Source organism: Ursus maritimus, unplaced genomic scaffold (assembly GCF_017311325.1).
Source record: "Ursus maritimus isolate PB19 unplaced genomic scaffold, ASM1731132v1 scaffold_33, whole genome shotgun sequence".
NCBI lineage: Eukaryota > Metazoa > Chordata > Mammalia > Carnivora > Ursidae > Ursus > Ursus maritimus.
The window spans coordinates 20,005,414-20,028,967 of NW_024425897.1; the positions used below are offsets into that span (position 1 = coordinate 20,005,414).

The window sequence follows — 23,554 nt, forward strand, 5'->3', positions numbered from 1 at the left end:
GGAGGAGCGGTGGCCACGCTGAGGCTGCCTGCAGGACTGTCCTGGCCGCCAGGGCTGCCTCCTTTGATTGCCTGGTCCTTTGTTCCGCATTTCAGGACATTCAGCTCTGGGGCCCGGCGCCAGACTCCCTCCCATACCCCGTCATCGGCTGCTACTACTGCCCGGGCAGGTGAAGGTGGTGGCCTGGAGCAGCTCCAGAGCTACAGTGGGACGAGTCCAGAGAGGGAGAGGGGCTTTGCCGGGGTGGCAGAGCAAGGACACAGCCACGCGGGATCCAGAGGAGACCGAGCCCCCAAGCCGGTCACTCGTGGGGCCCCGGGGTGAGGAACAGCCCCACACCCTGGGATCTCCTTGGTGCCTGGCCTCCTGTGTCACACCAGATAGAAGGGCCTTGAAGGCGGGGTTTGTCTGTCCTGTTCACTGTTGCATCCTCAGGGCCTAGGACAGTGCCTGGCACATAGTAGGTTCTCATTCCTGAATGGAGGAATTAATACTGACCACAATCCCATGCGATAGGTACTGTTGCTGGGCGCACATCACAGCGGAGGAAGGGAGGCTCAAGGAGGGAGTGTGGTTTTACCCAAAGTCACAAGCCCGCTCCCCTCCCCCCACCAATACCAGATTGCTGCTGGGAAGGGAACCTGGAACCTGGACCTCACCAGCAAGGCTCCCTGAGGCAGCCAGATCCAGGTTTGGGGCCCCATGTCCTCAGCGGGTATCAGCCAGGGGCAGCCGGGGGCTGCTGGGAGTGTCTGTGTCAATCAGGAGGCTGTGTGGGCTTCGGGGTGGAGGGATGACTGTCTTGGGGCCTGGAGGCTGTCCTGGGGGTGGCTACCCTGGGGTGTGATGTAGGAGTTAATGGAAAGAGGGAGGCCCCAGAGACATGGATGTTGCTGGACGGGAGCCAGGGAGGGCCCTGGGCTCCCTCCACACCCTGAGAACTCCACACTGGGGAGGGGAACTAGGGACCCCATCACCCATGGCCTGAATGGGCACCATTACTGTGACCAGTCCTGCCCCATCACCTCTCCACCCTGAACCCACCTCATTACCCTCCAGTCACGTGTTCTATCACCTCCCCATTAGAACTCCCATGCCTCCTCCTTCACTTCGAATCATCTTTCCACCCTCCATCACCACCCCCATGAAACCCTTATTATCTCCATCTCCTCCCCACGACAGCCACGATTGCCCTCCCTGACCCCATTGTCTTTATCATGCCCAGACTCCACCTTACTGGTATTGGCGCTGATCAGTCCCTGTCCGCTCCCCCACCACAATGCTCATCACCTCCCTCACCTCTGGGTCAGACTCCACAGCTCCCTCTGAAGGAGGAGCCTGGGGGGTTGGGAGAAGGCAAGGAAGGATGCAGAGGGGCAGGGGACAGGAGAGGAGAGGGAAAGAGCTGGCTGTGAGGAGGATCTGACCCAGGATCCCCCCCAAGCCCCATCCCCCCCTCCACAGGCACGGGCAGGGTGCTGGCAGCGCTGTCCAAGGTGCTGGGGCTGCCAGGCCTGGCACAGGGTGGGTGCCACAGACCTGGATCTAAATGTCCCACCCATCTCTTCCTAGTTCAGTCTCCCCACCCTCTGAGCCTCAGCTTTGCTGTGTGGAAAATGGGGTGATGCCTACTGGCTGGGTGGAGGGAACCCACTGGGCTGTAAGGACGTGTCTGCATAAGCCCCCACCCAGCCTGCTTCAGCTCTGGCTTCCAAGGGCCTGTGATTAACAAGGCTGGTCCTGCGGCATGGCTCTGGGTCCCCTGGGGCCCGCCAACTAAAGGGCAGCAGCTGGCAGCCTGTGATGCCCAGTGGGACCCGAGAGGCCTCCCTTACCCCCTCCCCTCTTCTGTCACAGCCTCCCTCTTCCACCTGGGCCTGAGGTCTCCTCAAGGACCTTGCTGATGCTGTCCTCCACCTGGAAGCATTCTTCAAACCATACAGACTCTTGGAGGACTTGTCCTCCCGGAAGTCCTCTCTCAGAGCCCCCAGGCTCACACCGCCCGCATTACCGGGCTGAAGGCAGCCTGCACCTCTCCTGTGGAGCACTGACATCTTTTTCCGACTCGAGCATCAGTGATAACTATATGCAAAGTAATATTCTTCGTGCTTCTACCTGTATTATCTCATTTAATCCTCATGCCACCCCTCTTGGGTAGGGACTATTGTCATTCCCACTTTACCCAGGGGGGAACAGAGGCTACCAGAGGTTAGGGGGTTTGCCCATGGTCACACAGCCAGCCAAGGGCCAAGCTAGAGTTCGGCTCTGTATCTGACTCAGGGGGTTCAACTGCTATTCCCATGCTATGTATCTGCCTTGGCCTTCACGAGACTCTGAAATCAGTCTGGCAAGGGCCCTGTCCCTCTCTCTGAGTCCCCAGGACCCAGCCCAGAGCCTGTTACTGAGCAGACATCACTGAACTGTCAGATAAAAGTAAAGATGAGTTTCTGTTTTCAGAAGAGGCTCCTGGAGCCGGGAAAGCATCCAGAGGCCAAAGGGGTGGGTCTGTCATGGTGGAAATGGAGGCAGTGTCACAGGTGGTAGTGGGAGACAGCCATGAATAGATGCATTGGACCTGCTGCCACCATGGGACCGACGCTTCCCCGCCCAAACACACATCGTCCTTCTTGCCTCTGCAGCCAAGTGGCGGAGCCTCCCAGACTGGCTGGGAGAGGGTCCCAAGAGGTCCTGTAACTAGGGAGCTGGTTCCGGAGGTCTCTTGTGTTGCACAGGCCATTCCTGCCTTGGAATAGATCCTGACAACAAGCCCCAACAGAGCTCTCAAGGGAGAAGGGGGAGGGGACTCTCTCAGCCCAGCATTGAATGTCACCTTGTTCTCTATCCCCAAGATCTGTCTGAGAGGCCTGGATTCCGACTTGGGGCTGAATGGCTGTGTGACTTTGGGCAAGTCACTCACTCTCTCTGGGCCTCAGTCTCTCCATCTGTAACAATGGCCTGCCTAGGAGTCTAAATTCTGGCGGTGCTTTCCCTGGTGATGGCCGCTCCCCTCTCTTGTTTCCAACAGTCTAAGCATGTCCTCAGACAGGACATTCCCATAACGGCAGTGACCAGGGCTGAGCGGAGTCCGAGCTTCCCAAGAATGAATGATGGAGGCTTGGGAAACTGAAACCAGCCGCCCCCTGTCACTCCAGCCCTACGGTTTGGAGAGCTGGTGCAGCCGTGCTTCGAGCTTGGAGGACAGCAGCTGTGGGTAGTCCCCAGCCTGGCCTCTCCAAGCCTCAGCTGTCCCATCTACAGAATGAGAAGAAGGCTGCCATTAAGTCCCCCTAGCAGCAGAGGGAGAGGAGAATGGGCGGTACCAATCAGTCAGAAAGGTTGCCCGTCCTGTCCCAGCCAGGTGAGTCCAGGCAGGAAGCTGGGAGTTGCCTGGGAAGTGGCCAAGTCACATCACTGTCCAGCTGTGGGGACCAGGTGGAAAATCCTGGGTCTGGGTGAAGCCCTCAGAAGCCACCAGCCCAGTGGTAGGGTGGGGGACAGTTCCCTTCAGGGAGGCAGAATGCAGTTCCCACGTTACTTCCCCACTGCTAGTGGGAGCCAGCCCCTCCCCCCAAGGCCACCATGACTCTCGGGTCCACGTCTGCCACCAGTTGCTGCAAACCCGTTGACCTGGGTTTCCCATTCGTGAAATCTTGATTTGCCCCTGGTAGGGGCAGCTCAAGACCAAGGACGATGAGGAAAGCTTTGGGGAAACAGCAAGAAGGAGACCATGATATTGCAGAACACAGGCCTGTGAAGGGGCACCTGCCTTATCCCTCGCCTACCCCTGGCTCTCCCTTCCAGCCGTGTGCCTGGGACACCACTGTGAGGAGCTAACATCACGTGGCCCAGGGTCACAGCAGTCCCCCTCCATGCGGGGTCTGGACCTACAGAGCTTCAAAGGGAACCTCGCCTCCTACGGGGAGTGATGAAAACAGCCCAGCAGGGAAGAGGTGAGCGGGCACCGGCTGAACAAACAGAAGCCCCCAAGGGACGGGGCCTGGCCTCTCTCCTGCGGTCCAAGGCTGACACCCAGGCTTCCTTCCGCTGGCTGTGCGACAGACCCATAGAGAGGGCATTCGTGTGTCTGTGGCATCCAAGCGGGCTGGTGCCGTGTGCGTGGACGCACACACGTGGGCACCGTGGCGCCCCCCACGAGGTGTGGAGTTCAGTATATGCTGTGTCCGGGTGGGCCGGGCTGTCTTACCCCAGGGGCAGATTAAGAACGCGAGAGTAGGGGTCGGTGAACTGTAGCCTGCGGGCCAAATCCGCCCACTGCCTGCTTTTGCACAGCCCAGGAGCTAAGAGTGGCTTTTCCATTTTTAAATAGTTGGAAAGAAAAGAATATTTCATGACTTGTGAACATTCTACAAATTCAAATTTTAGTGTCCACAACTAGTCTTCTTAGAACATGGCCACATTTGTTCATTTGCTTCCTATCTTTGGCTGCTTTTACACCACAAAGGCAGGGGCGAGCACTTACAACAGAGACAGTATGGCCCACAAAGGCTAAGATATTTACTATCTGACCTTATCAGAAAGTCTGTCAGCTCCAGCGTTTGGGTACTAACGAAGCTGGGGCTCACTGCTACTTCCCCCCAAACCAAGTTCAAGTTCAGCTTCAGTGAACTTATCAAGAATTTTACAATTAGAAAATCTAGATAGGAGCTGTGTCTATTTCAGTACATATATGAGAGCTTTGGGTTTTCTAACTATATTGGTGTGTGTGTGTGTGACAGAGAGAGAGAGAACCACAATCTTTTCAAGACTGAGCACTTCCTACCCATTTCTTGTGCATTCATAGTGTTTAGTACACACTAGGCACATGGTGGGTGATCAGTTAACGTTTGTGGGATAAAATAATAGGCTTGGTTCTCTCCATCAACCCAACAACCCTGCTAGCAAGGTGATACTCTCGTTCATTTCATAAATGTGGAAACTGAGGCGTGGAGAGCTAAGGACGCCTGCTTGAGGCTCTCCCCTGGACCATTACCAGTGAGAACAAGATGTCCTTTCCTGACATTGTCTTACTTCTGGGAGAGGCAGGGGGCACACGATAACATGTCTGGTGGGGAGGCATCGAGCCCCTCCCTCGAAAAGTTTTCCACAACCAAGGTGCCCCACCCTCCACCCCATAGGTTTCCCGGCTTCCTCCCTCATGGGGGGTCTTGGCAGCCTCCCATGAGCCTGTTGAGGGATAAATGGTTTTTTCCCTTTTCCGGCAAACGGGGCAGGTGTGGGTGAACAGCTCTGGGGATGAGGTGCATGGAAGTCACTGAAACTGAACTTCTGGGGGATTCAGTGAGGCTGAACCATTAAAGGGGTACCTTTGGGACTAAGGGGACTGCCGAAGCGGGGAATGGAGGCAGTTTGGGGAGCTGGGAGCCCAAGTGGGGAAGCTGGGAATAGAGAAGTGGCCCAAAAGAGGGGATCAAAGACCGAGTGGTCAACTTGGCTAGCTTGGGGGTGGAGGGAGCTATCCCTGCCTCTAAGGGCCACCCTCCAAGCCAGGCCCTGGAAAATGTCCGCACCCAGTGCTAGCTCTGAGCCTGCAGAGAGCCGAACACCAAGTCAAAGAGAAAACCCACCTCCTCCTGATGTCCAACCTCTGCCCTGCACCAGACAAGGGTCTGGGGATAAACCAGGCGAATAGGGCAGGCAACGCCTAGCATTTCTCACTTCTCTATCAGGACTCAGCGCCTCTCTGGGAGAATGGGCAGGAGGTTCAATGGTGATTTTCTCTACTGTCTGGAGAAAATTCAAAGCCCTTTTCATGGCTGTCCAGCCCCTGCTCCAACCTTGTCTTGCGCCACCTTCTCACCACACTCTACACTCAGTGGACTTGAATGTACTCTGCTCCTTCCTACCACAGGGCCTTTGCACTGGCTGTTCCCGCTGCCTGGAACACTGCTCCCTTCAATCATTCTTCAGATTTCTGCTCAAACATCTCTTCCTCGGATTAATCTTCTGTCACCATCCCTACCCCAGGCTTATTTCATGTTCTCAGACCTGCAACTGATTATCTGTACATTATGTGTTTGCTTGCTCCCTGGGACCTCCAGTGTAGGTCCTCTCGTGCAGGTCCTCCAGTGAACCTCTATTCAGGACTCTGTCAGTCTTGCGTCATGCATTTTCTCTAGTGCTTTGCACAGGGTCTGACACACAGCGAGGTCAATAAGCGATTGTATGGTAGTACGAATGGATGCCTGGCACCGCCACTGGCTGCAGTCAAGGCCCAGAGTTATGGGAACAGATGGACTAAAACCACGTATTATGAATTCATCTGTGTTTCCACACTTGGTGACCACACTGTAGGCACCAAGCAATGTTCTAGAGCATAGCTATCCACTAGAGCTTTCTGTGATAATGGCAATGTTTGGATCATGCTGTCCAATATGGTAGCCATGAGACACACGTGGCTGTTGAGCACTTGAAATGGGGCTAATGGGACTGAGGGGCTGAATCTTAAAGCTTATTTAATTTTAATCAATGTGAATTTAAATAGTCACATGTAGGGGCGCCTGGGTGGCTCAGTCATTAAGCATCTGCCTTCAGCTCAGGGCGTGATCCCGGCGTTATGGGATCGAGCCCCACATCAGGTTCCTCACTATGAGCCTGCTTCTTCCTCTCCCACTCCCCCTGCTTGTGTTCCCTCTCTCGCTGGCTGTCTCTCTCTCTGTCAGGTAAATAAATAAAATCTTTTAAAAATAAATAAATAAATAGCCACACGTAGTTGGTGGCTACCGTACTGTACGGTTCTAGAGAGCAGGGAAGGGTCCCACTATCTCCAAGGCTGTTACGTGCAGTTCTGTCAACCAGGGATTTGCAAACCTCTGTCGGCTGGTCCTTGGGGTCAAACATGCCAAGGGTTCTTTGGCAGCTTGCTTGAGGCAGGCACTCGCCATCCCCCACTGCCCCCCAAGCTTGTCAGAGACCACCAAGCAACAATGACTCAGAGAGATCTCCACAGCGATGGCACGTTTCCAGAACATGAATGCTGAGAGTGGACCTCACCATCTTTATCACCATCATCACCTATCACACAGCCACCAAGACCGCCACCAACCTCATTCTCTCCGTAATTACTGCCCCATCACAATCCCCCCCAAGACAACCACCAACACTACCATCAATGCCATCACCACCAATTCCACAGTCAACACTACCATTGGCAACACCACCAACAGTCTCCATCATTGCCACCCCACCCCCACCATCAGCACCACCACCCCTCCCCCCATCACACTGTCCCAATGCCACCAGCACCTGGAGCCAGTGCAGGAAACCAGGTCAAGAGCATTGGCTCTGGAATTCAATCACCTGGGCTAAATCCCAGCTCCGAGTTTAAATCACTCAGTTTCTATGAGACTCAGTTTCTTTATCTGTAAAATGGGACTATATAATAATCATAATAATTATACGATAAGACTTAGTGTCTGTGACCTTTGGAAAAGGATCAAGTGAGGAAGCACATGGAAAGCCCTCTTCCTGGGTGCTGATGCTTTTCTCGGTCCTGTGCTCGGTGAGCACAATTTTATTTAATCCTCACACAGCTGTGGGAAACATTGATCCACCAGTTTTACAGATGAGGAAGCTGAGGCTAAGAGAGGTGATGTGACTCGCCCAAGGCCCTACAACTAATACGTGAGGCTGGACTGGAACCCAAGTCTTCAGCTGGACCAGGCTAGGCTGTCCCTTTTTTGGATCAGCAGACCAGCCTTCCAGCAGTTTCAGTCTCCCCTCCTCGGGGAGGCTGCCGGGATCCTAGCCTCCCACCACGAAGGTGGTGATGGCAGTATTGTCTCAGTCTCCTCCTGGCTGGACAGGTGGGGTGGGGGCCGTGTGCTCACCTGTGTCCTGGCGAAACTGGTGCATGGACTGCAGGTCGATGATGTAGGGCACCAGCTGGGCGTCCACCTGCCCCAGGACCACGGAACCGCGGGCGTCCTCCTTGAGCACGTTCTCGATGTGGTGGCACACGGTGGCCGTGTAAGGCCGCCAGCGGCTGTGCTCATTTAGCCACTCCCACACCACCACCCGGGCCACATTCTGCGGTGGGAAGCCCAGCCCGTTCACCGGCATCATCACACCCTGGCCTGGCCTTGACATGGCCGCTGCTGCAGCCTCAGGGGCCAGGACCCCACTGGGACGGGCCCAGCTCCTCCTGGGCTTGGGGGCAGGCAGGGAACTTCCTCTCTCCCCAGGGGGGGCAGCAAGAGCCAACCGGCCTCCTTTCTAACTCGGGGCCTCTCTGAGACCCAGAGGCCCCGGTGAAAGGAGTGTGGGGTGCTGCTCCAGGCTCCGAGGACCCCTTCCCCCCGCTGTCTCAGATAAAGGTGCCGCTCTGGAAAGCAAGTGTCTTTTTTGTGATGGGGAAAGCGATTCTAAATTCCTTGGCTCCCTCGGCTCAGGAAAGGGAGTGAGGCAGCCGCCCCTACTCTAGGTCCAGTCTCTTCCCTGCTGGTCTCCAGTCACTTCTTCCCAGCCGGCCACGCAGGGCCTGTCACCCAGGAGGCCCGGGCCAGGCTGCTGCTGGCTCTGCGGCGTCCGGTCGGCCCTCTGCGTTCCCAACTGCGTCCCAGACCCTGCGCCTGGGTCCAGTGGGGCTGCTCGCCTGGTCTCGGGTCCGCCCCTCCGACGGCGCCTGCCGAAGGGGGCGTCCCAGTCTCCCTAATTCCTGCTCCACACGGCGTCCTGGTAGGCCTGGGTGGCTGAAGAACGCACTGGGGAGGGTGCGCCGCGTACCCCTGGCCCGCCGGCCGGGCTGCGGCTCCGGAGCTGGGCGGAGGGGACGAGGGGGGCGGGGGCCCGTGGGCACGCCCCACCCCACTCGTGCTCGCGACCTGCCGGGAGACAAGAAGGGGAGAGGGCCCTTTAAGAGGAGAGCGGTGTACCCCCTCCCCCTTCCCGGGAGAGCGATCGGTTGAGAACAATGGGGAACCGATGGGGGGGCCAGCGAGGGGGGCTTAAGGGGGTCGCTGCCCGCGTTCCCTTGGGGCAGGCCTGAAGGGAGGGCTGGGGCCAGGGGCGCGATTTTCCGAGGCTCCTCGCCTGCGGCGCCCCCTCCTCAGCTCCGCGAGCGCTCCCCTCCCCCGGGGCCCGCGCCCTGGCCGGGATGCAGGGTGCGCGGGGATGCGCGGGGATGTGCGAGGATGCGCGGCGCTGCAGGCGCGGCCCAGGGCCCCTCGGGGGTCGCGTCACCGAGGAGGCGAAGCCGGGAGCTGGATCGTCGCTGCCTCCCGCCCTGCGGGTACCAGCCCCCCTTCCCAAGCCCAGACCTCCCCCAAGCGCGCGCCGACCCTCCGCAGGAGCCGGGGGTGGGGTCCCTAAGCACCCCGCGCTCTCACCGCCTTCTCCGCTGTGCTGCCTCCTTCTCCGCTGGCGCTTCAGCACCGCCGCCTTCTGGGCTCCCCCCGGAGTGGGAGGGAGCCGCGGTCCCGCCTCCGCGCCCTTTCCCTCCCAGGCCCCGCGGCCGCCGCACGCCGGGGCGCTGGGCTTTCCGCGCGCGGACAGACTGCCCCGCCGACCGACGGACGCACGCGCCGGCTCTGGATGCCGGGATCCCGCGGGTGGGAGGAGGCCGGGGCCGCGCTCCGGGGAGGGGCGGCGGAGGGGGCGGAGAAGGAGGAAGGGGAGGAGACAGACCGTGGCCCAGAGCGCCGCCGGCACTGACACGCGAGTCCCCCGGGCGCCCCAAATCCTCGGCTAGGCCCATATGGGACCCCAGGAGGTCTCCTGACCCCATGCAGGAAGCCAGGCTTGGAGTGAGGTGTCCATGGGTCGCCTGCTTGAATCCTAGTCGTCTTCACATTCCATTTGCCTTAGTCCCAGGGCCTGGAACCCAATAGGTGCTCAATAAATGCTTGAATGAATGACTATGATCCAGAGACTGCCCAAAGGAGGATTTTCGAGCACTCTAGGGTAGCTTTCTCTTCTTCTACTATTCTGGGGGAGGGGCTAGCAAGGCCCATTTCAGAGCCAAATGGAATCATGAAATGTGGGAAGACTGAGGCCCAGAGAGGGTAAGAAACTGCCAGGATCACACAGCAGGTTAGAGCAGTGCCCAGACACCAACCCAGAGCTGATTCTCCTCCCAGCACCGAATTAGCCAGTTCAGAGCCTACTTCCCCAAAGTACCCACCTGCTCCAGGTGAGTGGGATAGCAACAGCATCTTGTCCCTGAGGGGAGTTTAGGGGACCTAGGCCAGGAGGCAGAGACCTTGGAGGAAGGTAAGGTGAGACCCTTCATCTCATTCACAGATGCCTGTAAACAACAGGTGCTTACTAAATGCTGGGTGCGTGTTGGCTGGATGGAAAGGGAGGCAGGTGATGGCAGCAGCTCCGGTGTTAATGAGATGGCCCGCTCTCCCTCCTCTGGCAGAATGGATGCAGCTGAGCACACACTTTAGCTGGGAGGGGGATGGAACCCCCGAGGCCTGCGGGTGTTTAGATTAGGAAAGATGAAGGATGCGTCCGGGAACTCCAGCCTGGGCAACAGACAGGGGTCAGCGGCCTGTTTGGGAGCCTGCCCAGAGTGGCCCACGCTCCTCTTCCTCCCCAGGGCAGATGCTGATAAATTAGGTGAGGTCAGGGGAGGACCGGTCAGGGGCGCTTTCCCAGAACCAAACTCCGGGTCCCCAGCCAGCTGGAGTGACCTCCCCTCCCCGGGCCCCTGCTCTGTCCTGCAGCCCAGTGCCTGATGGGCTTTCCCAGATTGAGTCAGTGATTCTGCTTGCTTGTGGCTTCCGCAGACCACAGACAGAGGCTCTGTGTGTGGATGGGGCCAGCTCTGCAGTGGTAGCGATCCAACAAGATCACTGAACTCTGGGATTCAGTCTAGGCTGGCTCTACGGGGTCCATGAGGGACCCCTCCCCCCTTACAGACAAACTTAAGTGTCTGCATTTTTTCTGAGAAGGGCTCTGGCTTTCAGAGATTCTTTTCAAAAGAGCCTGTGACTCAAAAGATTCAGAGCTAATGCTTATGAACCTTATGCTACAGAAGGAGATTTGGGGACCCCAGGGTGGGGAAATGACTGATTCAAGGTCACATGGAAATTTAGCAGCCAGTTAGAAGAACCCATGACTCTGGACTGTATAATGAGATTCAAGGTCTGACTGAATGCCACTTCCTCCAGGAAGCCTTCCCTGAACTCATTGCCATCTTCCTCTATGTTCCTTCATCCATACCTTGATGTGACAGCCTGTATCACAATTGGCCACCTCAGTGCTGTCCCCGCTAGAGTGAAACATCCATGAGATGAGGGACTGTGTCTTATTTGTCTCGTGTGGTGTGGTTATCATTTATTGGGTACCTATTATGTGCCAGGCACTTACATAATACTACTCTTCACGATTGCTCCACAAGGTGGGGAATATTGTCCTCATTTTACAGATGGGGGGGGGAAAACCTTCCAAAGCTCAAAGAGGTTAAGTGATTTGCCCAAGTTCCCACAGGGAGTACGTAGCAGAGTTGGGGTTTGAATCCCAGACCCTTTCGCAACTCCCACAGCACCATGTTGCCTCTGTGTTTATAGAGTGAATAACGAATGGCATCCAGGTGAGGCTCTGGTGCGGCATGGCGCTAACGGCCCCTCTCCACTGGGCTGTGGAAAATCTGAAAGTGCAAAAGCCTGGAGCCCAGGGAGCCATGGGCGAAAGGGATTTCAAGGAGGGGAAAGGAATTTGGCCTTTACGGAGTCCACCAGCCACTAGGGAGATGGCTCCGACACCAGTGGAGAAGCCGAAGAATAAAAGCGATCAATCACAAACTCTATTATATAAAATAAAATCCGTTTGTATGCATTTCCTCCCTAGAAAAAGACTACCCGGATTTTCTCTTCTGTGTGTTTTCTTTCTTTTTTTTTTTTTTTAAAGATTTTATTTATTTAGTTGACAGAGATAGAGACAGCCAGCAAGAGAGGGAACACAAGCAGAGGGAGTGGGAGAGGAAGAAGCAGGTTCCCAGTGGAGGAGCCTGATGTGGGGCTCGATCCCAGAACGCCGGGATCACGCCCTGAGCCGAAGGCAGACGCCTAACAACTGTGCCACCCAGGCGCCCCTCTCTGTGTGTTTTCATCTTGCCTCCTCGCGGCTGCGATTCTAGCTGAGATTGTCAGCACAGTGAAATCAAACCAATGAGCTGGAGGAGAGGACTCTGCCCCTTTTCTGGATCTTTGAGTTACACATCACATTTCAGGCTGATCACACTTAGTTAACCTGCATGCGAGGTTCACAGCGATGTCCTCGTTCTGTGATAACAAGAATTTCAAATTCTCCTGCATAACCACGCTCCACCATCCCGGCTAGGGACCAGACGATGACTCTGGAACATAACGGAAAGGAACTTGTAGATTGCCTTTCAGCTTAGCCTTGCTGGTGGTCTTGAGAACATCAGCTAGGATGCTCGTGGGCACCATTCTGGCGGCATGGGAAGATGGCAGAAAGAGATCGACTCAGCCTTTGTTCTGTCCATCATCTACTCATCCATTCGCGCATCGATCCACCCATCCAGCCACCCTTCAAGCCCTCCATCATTATACAGCCATCCATGAGAGTATTCTCCCCTCATTCCCTCCCTCCCTCCCTCTCTTCCTTCTTTCCATCCTCTTATCTCCCTCTCCCTCCCTCCATCTATCCACTCATTTATCTGTCCATCCATCTGTCCAAAAATATTTGCCCCTGCCTCTGTGCCAGGCACTGGGCTACGTGCTGAGACACAGGCGAATTGATCCCTGCTCTCCTAAGTCTGAGTCTAGTGCGACGGTGAGACATGAATCAAAGAATCATCCCAAGTGGGATCAGAAAATTTTACAAGAGCCATGAAGGGGAAGTTCAGGGGATCGTGAGGCTCTCTAACAGGGGTCCTACTGGGTCTCAGGAGCCAGGGAGGGCTTCTCAGGGGACGTGACATTTCAGCTACCCTCTGAAGGATTCAGAGTCTTAATGTGGTTAGTGGGGGGGGGGGCAGAGGGGACACGGAGGTGCAAAGGCCCAGAGGTGTGAAAGAGCTTAGTGTGGGTGGGTTGCAATGTGTTTTTTAGAGCAACAGGGGTGAGCAGGGGGTAAGATGAAGTGGCAGGGTCGCTGGGTAGGGTCTTCTAAGTCCCGGCATGGTTGGGGGATTTTTATCTGAAGGGCCATAGGGGGTTACGGAAGGGGAAGCTCCCTCAGAAGCTCTGATTGAGGTGGCCTGGGGGTCCAGGCATCAGTAGTTTGGGCCAATGATCCTTTCCCTGGACTGGGGGGAATTGAAATTGAGAGATGAATCTGTGTATCTGCGGGAAACGAATAATAATAATCCAGTGATACTTAATATGAGCTCTCGGGTCTTGTGTCGGGCCATCCTTCCGGTCATTCCATCGGAAAATGTTTATTGAGCTCGTACTACGTGCCAGACTCTGTTCCAGGCACCGGAGATAGAATGGCGAATAAAGAGACAAAAATCCCAGCCCTGCTGACACGGGGGTGGGGATGCAGAAAGAGAGTAAACAAATACTCAAGGAAAATACACGGTATATCGTAAAGTGCCCATGTGCTCCGGGGAAAAATGAAGCCCTCTTCGCATTGCCGGTGGGGACGCAACCGTGTCTGGAAGCAGTCTGGTTTCATCTTTTAAAGACAAAATAGAAGACATCGTGCGCACCATGAACACGGGCCCACATTCTCCTCCACAGTGTGAACCCTGCAGAAACTCTTGCCCGGCCTCCACATGAGTCACGTGGCAGAATATTCACAAGGCTTCTCTTTGCAGCGGCCCCAGATGGAAAAGCCTCCAAGTGCCCGCGTATGGGAAAGCAGATGAACGAATTCTCACGATGAAGTATTACACGGCCGTCACAATGAAGGACTACGGCCACACATCACAAGACGGACGGATCTCTGGCATAGAACAGCCAGTGGAAAGTGTCCCATTACAGACATGTGGTTCCCTTTTTATAAAGTTAAGAGCCACTCAAATCGCACACACATAATGCAGTAATAAATTGTAAAAAGGAAACGAGGGAAGAATAAATAGGGGTGATGATTATGGTGGGGGAATGTGATGCTGGGATGAGGGGGGGAAACATATGGTCAGATGTAGGTTATTATCGAGATTCTAGTTTCTGTTTAGGGTGGTGGTGTTCTGGGTGTTACATTGTTGAAATGGCTCATTAAAAGCTGATGAGAGTGGGTTATGATGCAAGGATTACGATTAATTTGTGTGTGTGCGAACCACGGTTAAAGGAAAAAAGCAGGCAAGCAAAGGAGGAATCTAGAGCGTGCTACGGTGGGGGTGAGGGGCAATTTTCAACCTGTTGTTTAAGGAAGGAGTCACTGAGGTGACATCTGAGCCAAGACTTGGAGGAGGGAGGTAGTTAACCATGGCAGAGATCTAGGGAAGGGAATCCTAGGCAAAGGGCATAGCAGGTGCAAAGGCCCTGAGGTGGGAGTGTGCTTGTCATGCCCTAGGAATGGCAGTGGAGTCCATGGGCTGGAAGGAGTGAGTGCAGGTATGTTCTGGGGATGACCTGCATGGAGGGCATAAAGAAGGCTGAAGGAAGGAGAGAGAGAGAGAGAGAGATGGAGGGAGAACAGGAAGGACTTTCTAGGGTTCTCCAATGAGCCCAGATCCTGAGTCTGCTCTGCTCAGCTATTTGCTGCTCAATGTTTTCTTGGATTTCATGAGACCCTTTAGTTTCCCTGAAGTGGTTTAACTGGGTTTCTATTACTTGCAACCCTACCAGGTAAATCACTGGTTAAATGTCTAGAGAATCAGGGCTTGAGGGGCGCCTGGGTGGCTCAGTTGTTAAGCATCTGCCTTTGGCTCAGGGCGTGATCCCAGAGTCCTGGGATCGAGCCCCACATCAGGCTTCTCCGCTGGGAGCCTGCTTCTTCCTCTCCCACTCCCCCTGCTTGTGTTCCCTCTCTTGCTGGCTGTCTCTCTCTCTCTCTGCCAAATAAATAAATAAAATATTAAAAAAAAAAAGAAAGAAAGAAAATCAGGGCTTGAGTGTTTTCAGGAGAGGTTTCTTAACTGGACAGTGAATGCTGTCCGGTAGAAACCCACAAGGAGGCGGGAGGACACCAGGCGGGCACCAAATACAGGGTGTGGGATGGTAATTTGCTCATTTGCTGAATGTTTTCTAGGCATCAGGGATGTTACTAAGTTTTTCAATCCTCCCAAGTGTTATTCCAGATTGTACAGATAAGGAGTCTGGGGCCCAGGGAGGGAATGAGCAGCTGAGCTGGAAAAACCTCAGGTCTGGGTGACCTTGAGGCTTTTGTGCCTGGAATAAGAGGTCTCTGACCCATTTCCCTTGTGGTGTCCTCTCATCTTTGGGTGTCCTGGGGCAGGTGACTCCTGGTCACCTTTCCCCTTCTCCAGCCCCTGGGTAGTCTGGAAGGCTGCAGGCAGCTAGGCAGGGAGGGGGCACTTCATCCAGAAGTCCCTGTGTCTCCAGAGCAGAGGGAAGCCACCCCGAGAAAGACGAGGGTCAGAGTCAAGGATGAGGGATTTGTGGCCAGAGTGCGGTGCAGCTCTGGGGTTGGTCCACCCAGGCGAAGGAGTGGGTAAGAAAGAGCTCTGTTTCCAGGACCCTAGTGCTTTTTGCCCCCTCTAGAAACCACCAGCTCCTGCTGTGGGGGAGAATGGGGGAGGCTGTGAATGAACCGGGAATGGGTACGCAACGCCCCCTGGTGGCCCATTTTAGGGCCATTGCTCTAATGCTGGCAAGATTTGCAGGTAATGAATTTGTATCTATTTCCAATTTCTTTTCATTGTGGTAAAAATGCATACCATAAAATTTATAACCTTAATTATTTTTAAGTGTACAGTTTAGTAGGGTTTCAGTATATTCACACTGTTCTGCAACCAACCCCCAGAACTTACCCATCTTGCAAAACTGAAACTCTGCGCCCATTAAACAACCCCCCAATTCCCACTATCTCCCCTCCTTCCCGGTCCCGCCCCTGGCAACCCCCATTCTACTTCCTGTCTCTATGGCTTTAATTACTCTAGATACTGCATATAAATGGAATTATACAGTATTTGTCCTTTTGTGACGGGCTTTTTATCACTTAGCATAATGTCCTCAAGGCTCATCCACATTGGAGCCTGTGTTAGAGCTTCCTTCCTTAAGGCTGGAGAAGGTTCCATGGTATGCATACACCACATTTGGTTTCTCCATTCATCCGTGGATGAACACTGGGGTCGCTTCTCCCTTTTGGCCGTTGTGAATAATGCCGCTCTGAAGGTGCGTGTGCAAAAATCTCTTTGAAACCCTGCTTTCAAGTCTTCCCAATATCAACCCAGAAGTGGGATTGCTGGATCGTTTATCCGTGCGATGGCTGGATCACGCCCGCTCTCTGCAGTTCACGTGTTGAAGCTCTAAGCCCCACTGAGCATGTATTTGGAGCCATGGCGGACCCCAAAAGGAGGCGGTTAAGGTCAAATGAGGTCATTGGGGTGGGATCCTCATCCCTATACAAAGAGGAAGAAACAGAGTTCTTGATCTTTCCTCCTCTGTCTTCACGCGGAGGGGAGAACATGCCAGCACACAGTGAGCAGGTGGCCGCCTGCAAAGCCAGGGAGAGAGACCCCTCAGCAGAACCTGGCCTCGCTGGCACCCTCATCTCAGTCTTTAATTTTTCGGGGAACTGCCATGCTGTTTCCCACAGCAGTGACACGACTGTCCCACCAACGGTGCACAGAGGTCCCGATTTCTCTGCAGCCTCAACAGCAATACTTGTTATTTATTTGGCTGTCCTAATGCATGTTGCAGGTCATTTTCTCCCCCTGGTCCTTCAGTGAGGGCTTACTGTGTGCCCAGCACCGGGCTAAGCGTGTCCCATGCTTGTCACGATCTAATCCTCCCTGTAGCACTGTCCGCATGTACAGATGACGACACGGAGGTTGGAAGGGACCAGTCCCTAACTTAGTGTCATCGGCCGGCAGATGCAAGACAGAGGATTGTGCCAGTGAGTGACAATGACCGCTGGTGGCTACAGAGCATCATTCCTGTGCCAGGCGCTGCCATCTACCTTCACAAACACTCTTATGAGAGGTGTGCTGTTACTATTTTCCTTTTCCAGATAAGGAAACTGAGGCACAGAAAACTCAAGTGCCCGCCCAAGGTCATATGGCCACTAAACAGGACAGTCCAGATTTGAAACTAGTGTCCTATTCTGCCGTGAGAGGAGTACACGTAGAGTCAAGCAAGTCTCGCCTACGAAAATCCAAATTCTCCCCAAGTCAACATGAGGGAGGGAGTACCTGCTGCTATAAAAACATCGCCATCATAACCCGCCTGGTGTGTACGTGATGCTGTACAGGTGGGAAAAGACTCCCATGGCTCGGTGGGATTAACCCTCACAGCTTCAGGGAGGAACTGTTTTGGTTTTTTTTTAAAGATGCTGTTTATGAGAGCGAGAGAGAGAGCACACAGGAGTGGAGGGTGAGGTGGAGAACGGCAGAGGGAGAGAGACAAGCAGACTTTCTCGCTGAGCAGGGAGCCCGACACGGGGCTCGATCCCAGGACCCTGGGATCATGACCTGAGCTGAAGGCAGACACTTAACCACCTGAGCCACCCAGATGCCCCAGGAGACACTGGTTTTGTATGAGAGGGACCGTAACTGACCCGAGCTGGCTTCTGGGCATCCAGAAGCTGGTACTCTGACTCCAGGTTCCCAAGGAAAGCCCAGGCATTACATGAGATAAAACAAGTTTGAACCTGGCTCCCTCCCCACTGCCTTTTCTTGGTTTAAATTTTTATTTTGAATTCATTTGGGGCATATAGCGAAGTTGAGAAGAATATAATAAATTCTTGTATACCCTCCACCCAGATTCTTTAAATGTTAACTTTTTTACCATACTTGCTTTCTCGCCCTTCCTCCCCCCTTTCCTCTTCTCCCCTTCAACTGATTGGATGAGGCCCACCGTCATTATAGAGGGTAATCCGCTTAATCAGTCTACTGATTTCAATGCTAATCACATCTAAAAACGCCTTCACAGCAACATCTAGCCTGGCGGTTGACCAGACATCTGGGCATCGTAGCCTAGCTAAGGCAACACAGAAAATTAACCACTCCAGCTTCCACCCTTCAGCTTTTCCTTCCTAGACATGTCGCTCTTTCAGACTTAGCATGGTCACTTCAAAGTCACAAGATGGAGGCTGAAGCTCTAGAAATCACCAATCTCAGACAACAGTGTCCAGAGCAGGAGGGGAGAAAGAAGATAAAAATCCTCTTTTCGTTGCTCATCTCTCTGTTAACAGGAAGACAGTGTTCCCAGAATCCCTTAGTCTTCTCTTTAGGTTTGATTGGCCAGACCGGGCTCACATGCCCACCTCTAGACCAGTCACTGGCAGGAGGCCGGAGGATGCCAGGATTGGCTTAGCCCAATCAAGGTCCATCCCCTGGAACTGGGTGGACGGTTTTGGGAGCAAGGAAGAAGGGCGGAGTGGCTGCTGGGCGGGCAACCAATCGTGCTGGCATGTCCTCGATGCTGCCAACTCCAGCATTTGTTTGGAGACTGAATGCATGACGAATGGATTTTGGTAAAGGCAGGAAGGAGTCCCCCCACGGAAGACAAGCGTGTCGAGAGCAGGCTTGAGTCTCCTTAGCGGGATTAGTTGTCATGGCTTGCCCAGTGCCCTTGGTGGTTAACAGGCTATCTGAGGGACTCTACCTGGTCAGGGAGACAGGGCAGCCCAGCTGCAGACAAGGACGTGGCTGCCCCTAGCTGTTGTCCTCTCTGCTGTGACTCTGATTCTGTCTCCCAGCCACCCAGCCTGAGCTCTGGCCAACCCACTGACCCCTGGCCGGCCACCTGCTCTTCATCTAGAAGCTGAATCTGCAGGGGGAGACCACGGAAGACACATCAGGAGATTTCCCGAGCATGGAAGAGAGGGGGCGGAAGGAGAGACGAGGAGGAGCTTTTGGCCTCAAAGCTAACAGCCAGAAAGAGAGGTGGTCAAGGATACACTGAAATGGACCGAAAAATCCAGTCCTCATTTATAGGACACTTTCCAAGCCTTTTTATATTTATTATCTTGGTTAAATCTCCCCACAAGTGGGGGAGACTGACATCATTCTCCTCATTGTATAGATGAGGGATCAGAGGCCCACAAAGCCAAAAGGCCGTGGGCAAGGTCACTGTATGAGCTTCCTGTGGCTGCACACAGGAAGGACCACAAACCGAGTGGCTTCGAGCAACACAGACTTACAATCTTACAGCTCTGGAGGTCAGAAGTCCTGCCGGCCAGGTGCTGACTTCGAGGGATAATCTTGAACAAGAACTTGTCCATGATGGTCCTGGGAGTGGCCGCAGAAAAACCTTGTAGGGGACATAGGTCTCAACATTCAGGGTGGGAAATGGAATGTGGGGTTAGTCTGGAGAAAGAAGGGTGGGGCGGAAGCGGGGCGATGCAGTGAGGATTTGGTGGATCTAGAGACCCTGCAAACCGGGTCCATTGACCCCTTAAACTTGGACGGGGAAAAAACAATATCTTTATTCTCATTAACCTTTAACTGCATTGTAGGATGTCCTTCTGCTACGGATGTAGGCGACAAAGCACCGTGTAGCGTGTTCTCAGGCCCGTGGCATCAGGAGAGATCACAGACCCTTTATGTCACGTTTCCCTTGTTGCAGCTCTCTCATAAAGTACGGCTTTTACTCATCGCTACTTTCCAATCGTGATGGTAGTTAGGCTGGAATCTTCATTTTAACCAACACCTGATGGCTGGGTTCGTTGGCGGGGGGCTCTGGGAGCTGCAGCTAGGGAGTCTGCCAGGCTTTTGGGTGGGATTGGTGAGCACCCATGGGTGAGGGCCCTCCTCTGGGGCCTGGGCCATTACAGCTGAGAGGGGGTCGCCTGCCCCACGTTGAATGGGGGCTGCAGCCTGGGTTGGCAGCTTAGCGGGAAGTAGATATCTTACCGCCGAAAAGGAATCTCTTGTTTTGATTACTGGTGGCCATTGGAAGCTTTCCTCGGTGCAAGCTGAGATCCACGATGGTTCGTTAGCCCCCCAGAGCTGGGTTTTCATGAGTCCATATAGTTAAGGGGTTAAAAGCTTTACATTGGGAGGCAGCGCTGCCCAGGGTAAAATCCCACCAGCCCCCTGGCTTCCCTGGGCCTCAGTTTCCTTATTTGTAAAATGGGAATCATGGTTTCCAACCCGGAAGTGGGTTTTGAGGGTTTAGGGTGACGAGGCACTTCTCTCATTTCTTGGCCCAGGGGAACGGAGTGCTCAGAACATGGTGACAGGTGCTTGTCATGTTCTTTCCCCGCCGGCCAGACAGATCCAGCAGCAGGGTCCCTTCACTTCCTGCCCACTTGGCTCAGTCTTGATGCTCCAGCCCCGGAGGCGTCCAATCTCCAAGGCTTCTAAATCAAGCTGAGCAGTGAGGCATGCTTTGCCCGTTAGCAGGGACATTTTGACTCACAGTGGCTTTGAAAGAGCAGGGCCGGGCAGTGCCCCTAGAATCAGGTTTGCTAATGGCGTTTCTGCCTTGGCACTGGGCCTCTCTGGGCTGTTTATGGCAGGAGACTTGGAGGATGGGAGCAGGGAGGGAGAAGAAGGACACGGAGCCTTCCGTTGCTCTCAGGAGCCCTACAAAGGCAGGAGGAAGGTACAAGGCTCCCTGGCATTCAGCTGACTATGAGTGCCGAGTTTCCTCCTGCGGGGTCCTCGGCGTGAGCATGAGAATGCCTCCTGCTCAAGACCTGGCAGGGCCCCCTAGCAAGAGAGCAGTTCTGAGCCTCAGTTTCCCCCTCCGTCGGGTGGCGAGAAAGTATCTACCTCGTAGGCAGAAATCAAATGAGATGGTGAAGGAAGAGCTCCGCACCAGGCATACAGAACCCAATGATGTCCAGCACCTTCTGTTCGTTCCTTCCGGGACCAGATGCACGGAGCTGAGCCCAGCCTGGCCGAGGCGGAGCGAAGCGTGGGGTAAGGGCGTGGAACAGTATATTACACCTGTTCAGTCTGCCTTGGCTACACTGACCCCACTGGCACCTTGGGACCACCCACCTCCCTCTTCTGTTTTCTGTACTTCCATCCAGCACCCGGGACCCCCAGCACCCGCTCAGCCCCTGCTAGCTCTCGGCTACCGACAGGGACGGCTGCCTGGGCCCCTCACTTGGAAGTGACTTGGTTTGAGGCTCTGATGTCATAGTCTTGAAACTCCTATGTTTTTTGAACAAGGGGTCTTGCATTTTCGTTTTGCACTGGTCTCTGCCAATGATGGAGTTGGTGCGGTCGGCCACAAACAGCACTCAGGTGACAATTCCTCCGAGTCCAGGCTCTAGGCAGCTTTCCGCGTACTTAGGATCTGACAGAAGCCACAGCCTCAAGATGTTAAGAGTTAGTAATGCATTGGAACACAGTGTGAGGCAGGTTAAATGTCCTATCAGCTTGTTTCCATTCTTCTCATCTCTCAAGATCCCTTCCCAAACCAGCCTGTCCTCCTTTCCCCATTTATTATGACAGTTTGGGATCTTGTTTTTAGTGGACTCATTGAAATGGTCTTCTCCCAGGTTGTCTGTGCATTTATTTATGATTGTCTTGTTGTGGTGAAAATAAACACAACCTAAGATTTACCATGTCAGCCACAGTCAAGTGTCTAATTCCTCATAATGACACCTCTGTTTGTCTCCAAAACTTTTTTATCATCCCGGACATAAACTCTGTCCCCTTTGAGCAATATCCCTCTGCTCTTCCTTCCTCCCAGCTCCTGGGAGCCTCTGATCTCCTTCCTGTCTCTGGATGTACCAGTTCTAAATATTTCCGTATACGTGAAATCGTACAATAGTTGGCCTTTCGTGTCTGGCTTCTCCGACTTAGCAGGATGTCTTCAAGGTCCATCCCTCGATGTAACACGGGTCTGGGCTTTGTTCCTTTCATGGCTGACCACTTGCCCATTGTATGGATGGACCACGGTCTGCTTGTGCATTGGTCTGTTGCTGGACTCGTGGGTTGTTTCTACCTTTTGGCTGCCGCGACTCATGCTGCCAGGACTGTTTCTGTACAAGCCTTCGGTGGGGGGCCTGTGGTCAGTTCTTCTGGGTGTACCCCTGGGCGTGGAATTGCTGGGTCAGACGGTGATTCTGCATGTAACTTTTTGGAGAATTGCCGAAGTGCTTCCACAGCAGCCGTACGGTGTTACCGTCCCGCCAGCAATGTGCGCGGGACCCAGCTTCTGCACGCCCGTCCCCATGCTTGGTCTTCTCTGGCTTTTTAATGACAGGCAGCCTACTGGGTGCCGAGTGGTGGCCCGTTTTTGCATTTCCCTAATGATGTGGAACATCTTTCCCTGTATTTGTCAGCCATTAGTTTATCTATGAGTCCTTTGCCCATTTTTAAATCGGCAATTTTGTCTTTTTTTGTGGAGTCGTTGTTCTTTGTATATTCTGGGTATGAAACCCTTATCAGATAGGATTTGCAAATGTTTTCTCCCATTCGGTGGGTGGTTTTTTTGCTCCCTGGTTGCGTCTTTTGATGCATAGTTTTTAATCTTAATGAAGTCCAGTGATCTATTTTGATTTTGGTTGACTATGTTTAGGTTTCACAGTTAAAAAACCATTGCTAAGTGCAAGACCATGCCTGTTTTCTTCTGACAGCTTTGTAGTTGTAGCTCCTAGAATTTGGGTCTTGGATCAATTCTAAGTTAAGTTTTGTATATGGTGTAAGGTAAGGGCCCAGGTTCATTCTCGGCACACATGCAACTGGTTTTCTCAGCGCGGTGTGTCAGAGAGACCGATTTCTCCTCCATAGAAGGACGGTGGCACCCCTGCTGAAACCAATGGACCATTGATGTGAGGGGTTATTTCTGGGCTCTTAATTCTATTCTGTTGGCCTGTATGTCTGTTCTTATGCAGATACCACACTGTTCCGATTACTGGAACTTTGTGTCAAGTTTTGAAATCGGGAAATGCGAGTCCTACAACGTTGTTCTTATTTTTCAAGATTGTTTTGGCTATTCTGGGTCCCTTGAAATTCCCTATGAAGTTTAGGATGAGTTTTTCCCATTTCCCATTCCCATTTTCCCATTATAAAATACCATGAGGATTTTGATAGAGATAGTTTTAAATCTGTGTATGGCTTTGGGTAGTATTGTCATTTGAACAATATTAAACTTCCCAATCCATGAACACAGTTCCACTAATATTTTAGGATCTCCTGCATTAACCTCTTAATAGGGAATTCTTTAAAGTGAGAAAGGCGGGGCGCCTGGGTGGCACAGCGGTTAAGCGTCTGCCTTTGGCTCAGGGCGTGATCCCGGCGTTATGGGATCGAGCCCCACATCGGGCTCCTCCGGTATGAGCCTGCTTCTTCCTCTCCCACTCCCCCTGCTTGTGTTCCCTCTCTCGCTGGCTGTCTCTATCTCTGTCGAATAAATAAATAAAATCTTTAAAAAAAATAAAAATAAATAAAGTGAGAAAGGCAACCAAACTCAAAGACTTGAATCCCCCTTTGCCACATTCGAGGTCAAGGGGAAAGACCCATTTCCTTCTTTTTTGTTTTTTTCCTTTAAGATTTTATTTATTTATTTATTTATTTGGGGGAGCAGAAGGAGAG

General features: G+C 53.5%; 1 protein-coding gene across 1 annotated transcript in view; it reads right to left on the reverse strand.

Moving 5' to 3' along the window:
• DTX1 (deltex E3 ubiquitin ligase 1) overlaps window positions 1-8,823 on the reverse strand; it is a 35,518-nt gene extending 26,695 nt beyond the window's left edge. The window contains exon 1 of the mRNA XM_040619906.1: window positions 7,848-8,823. Coding sequence (XP_040475840.1) covers window positions 7,848-8,106 — 259 coding nt within the window. The 5' untranslated portion in view covers window positions 8,107-8,823. The remainder of the gene's footprint in view (window positions 1-7,847) is intronic.
• Between the last annotated feature and the right edge of the window lie 14,731 nt (window positions 8,824-23,554).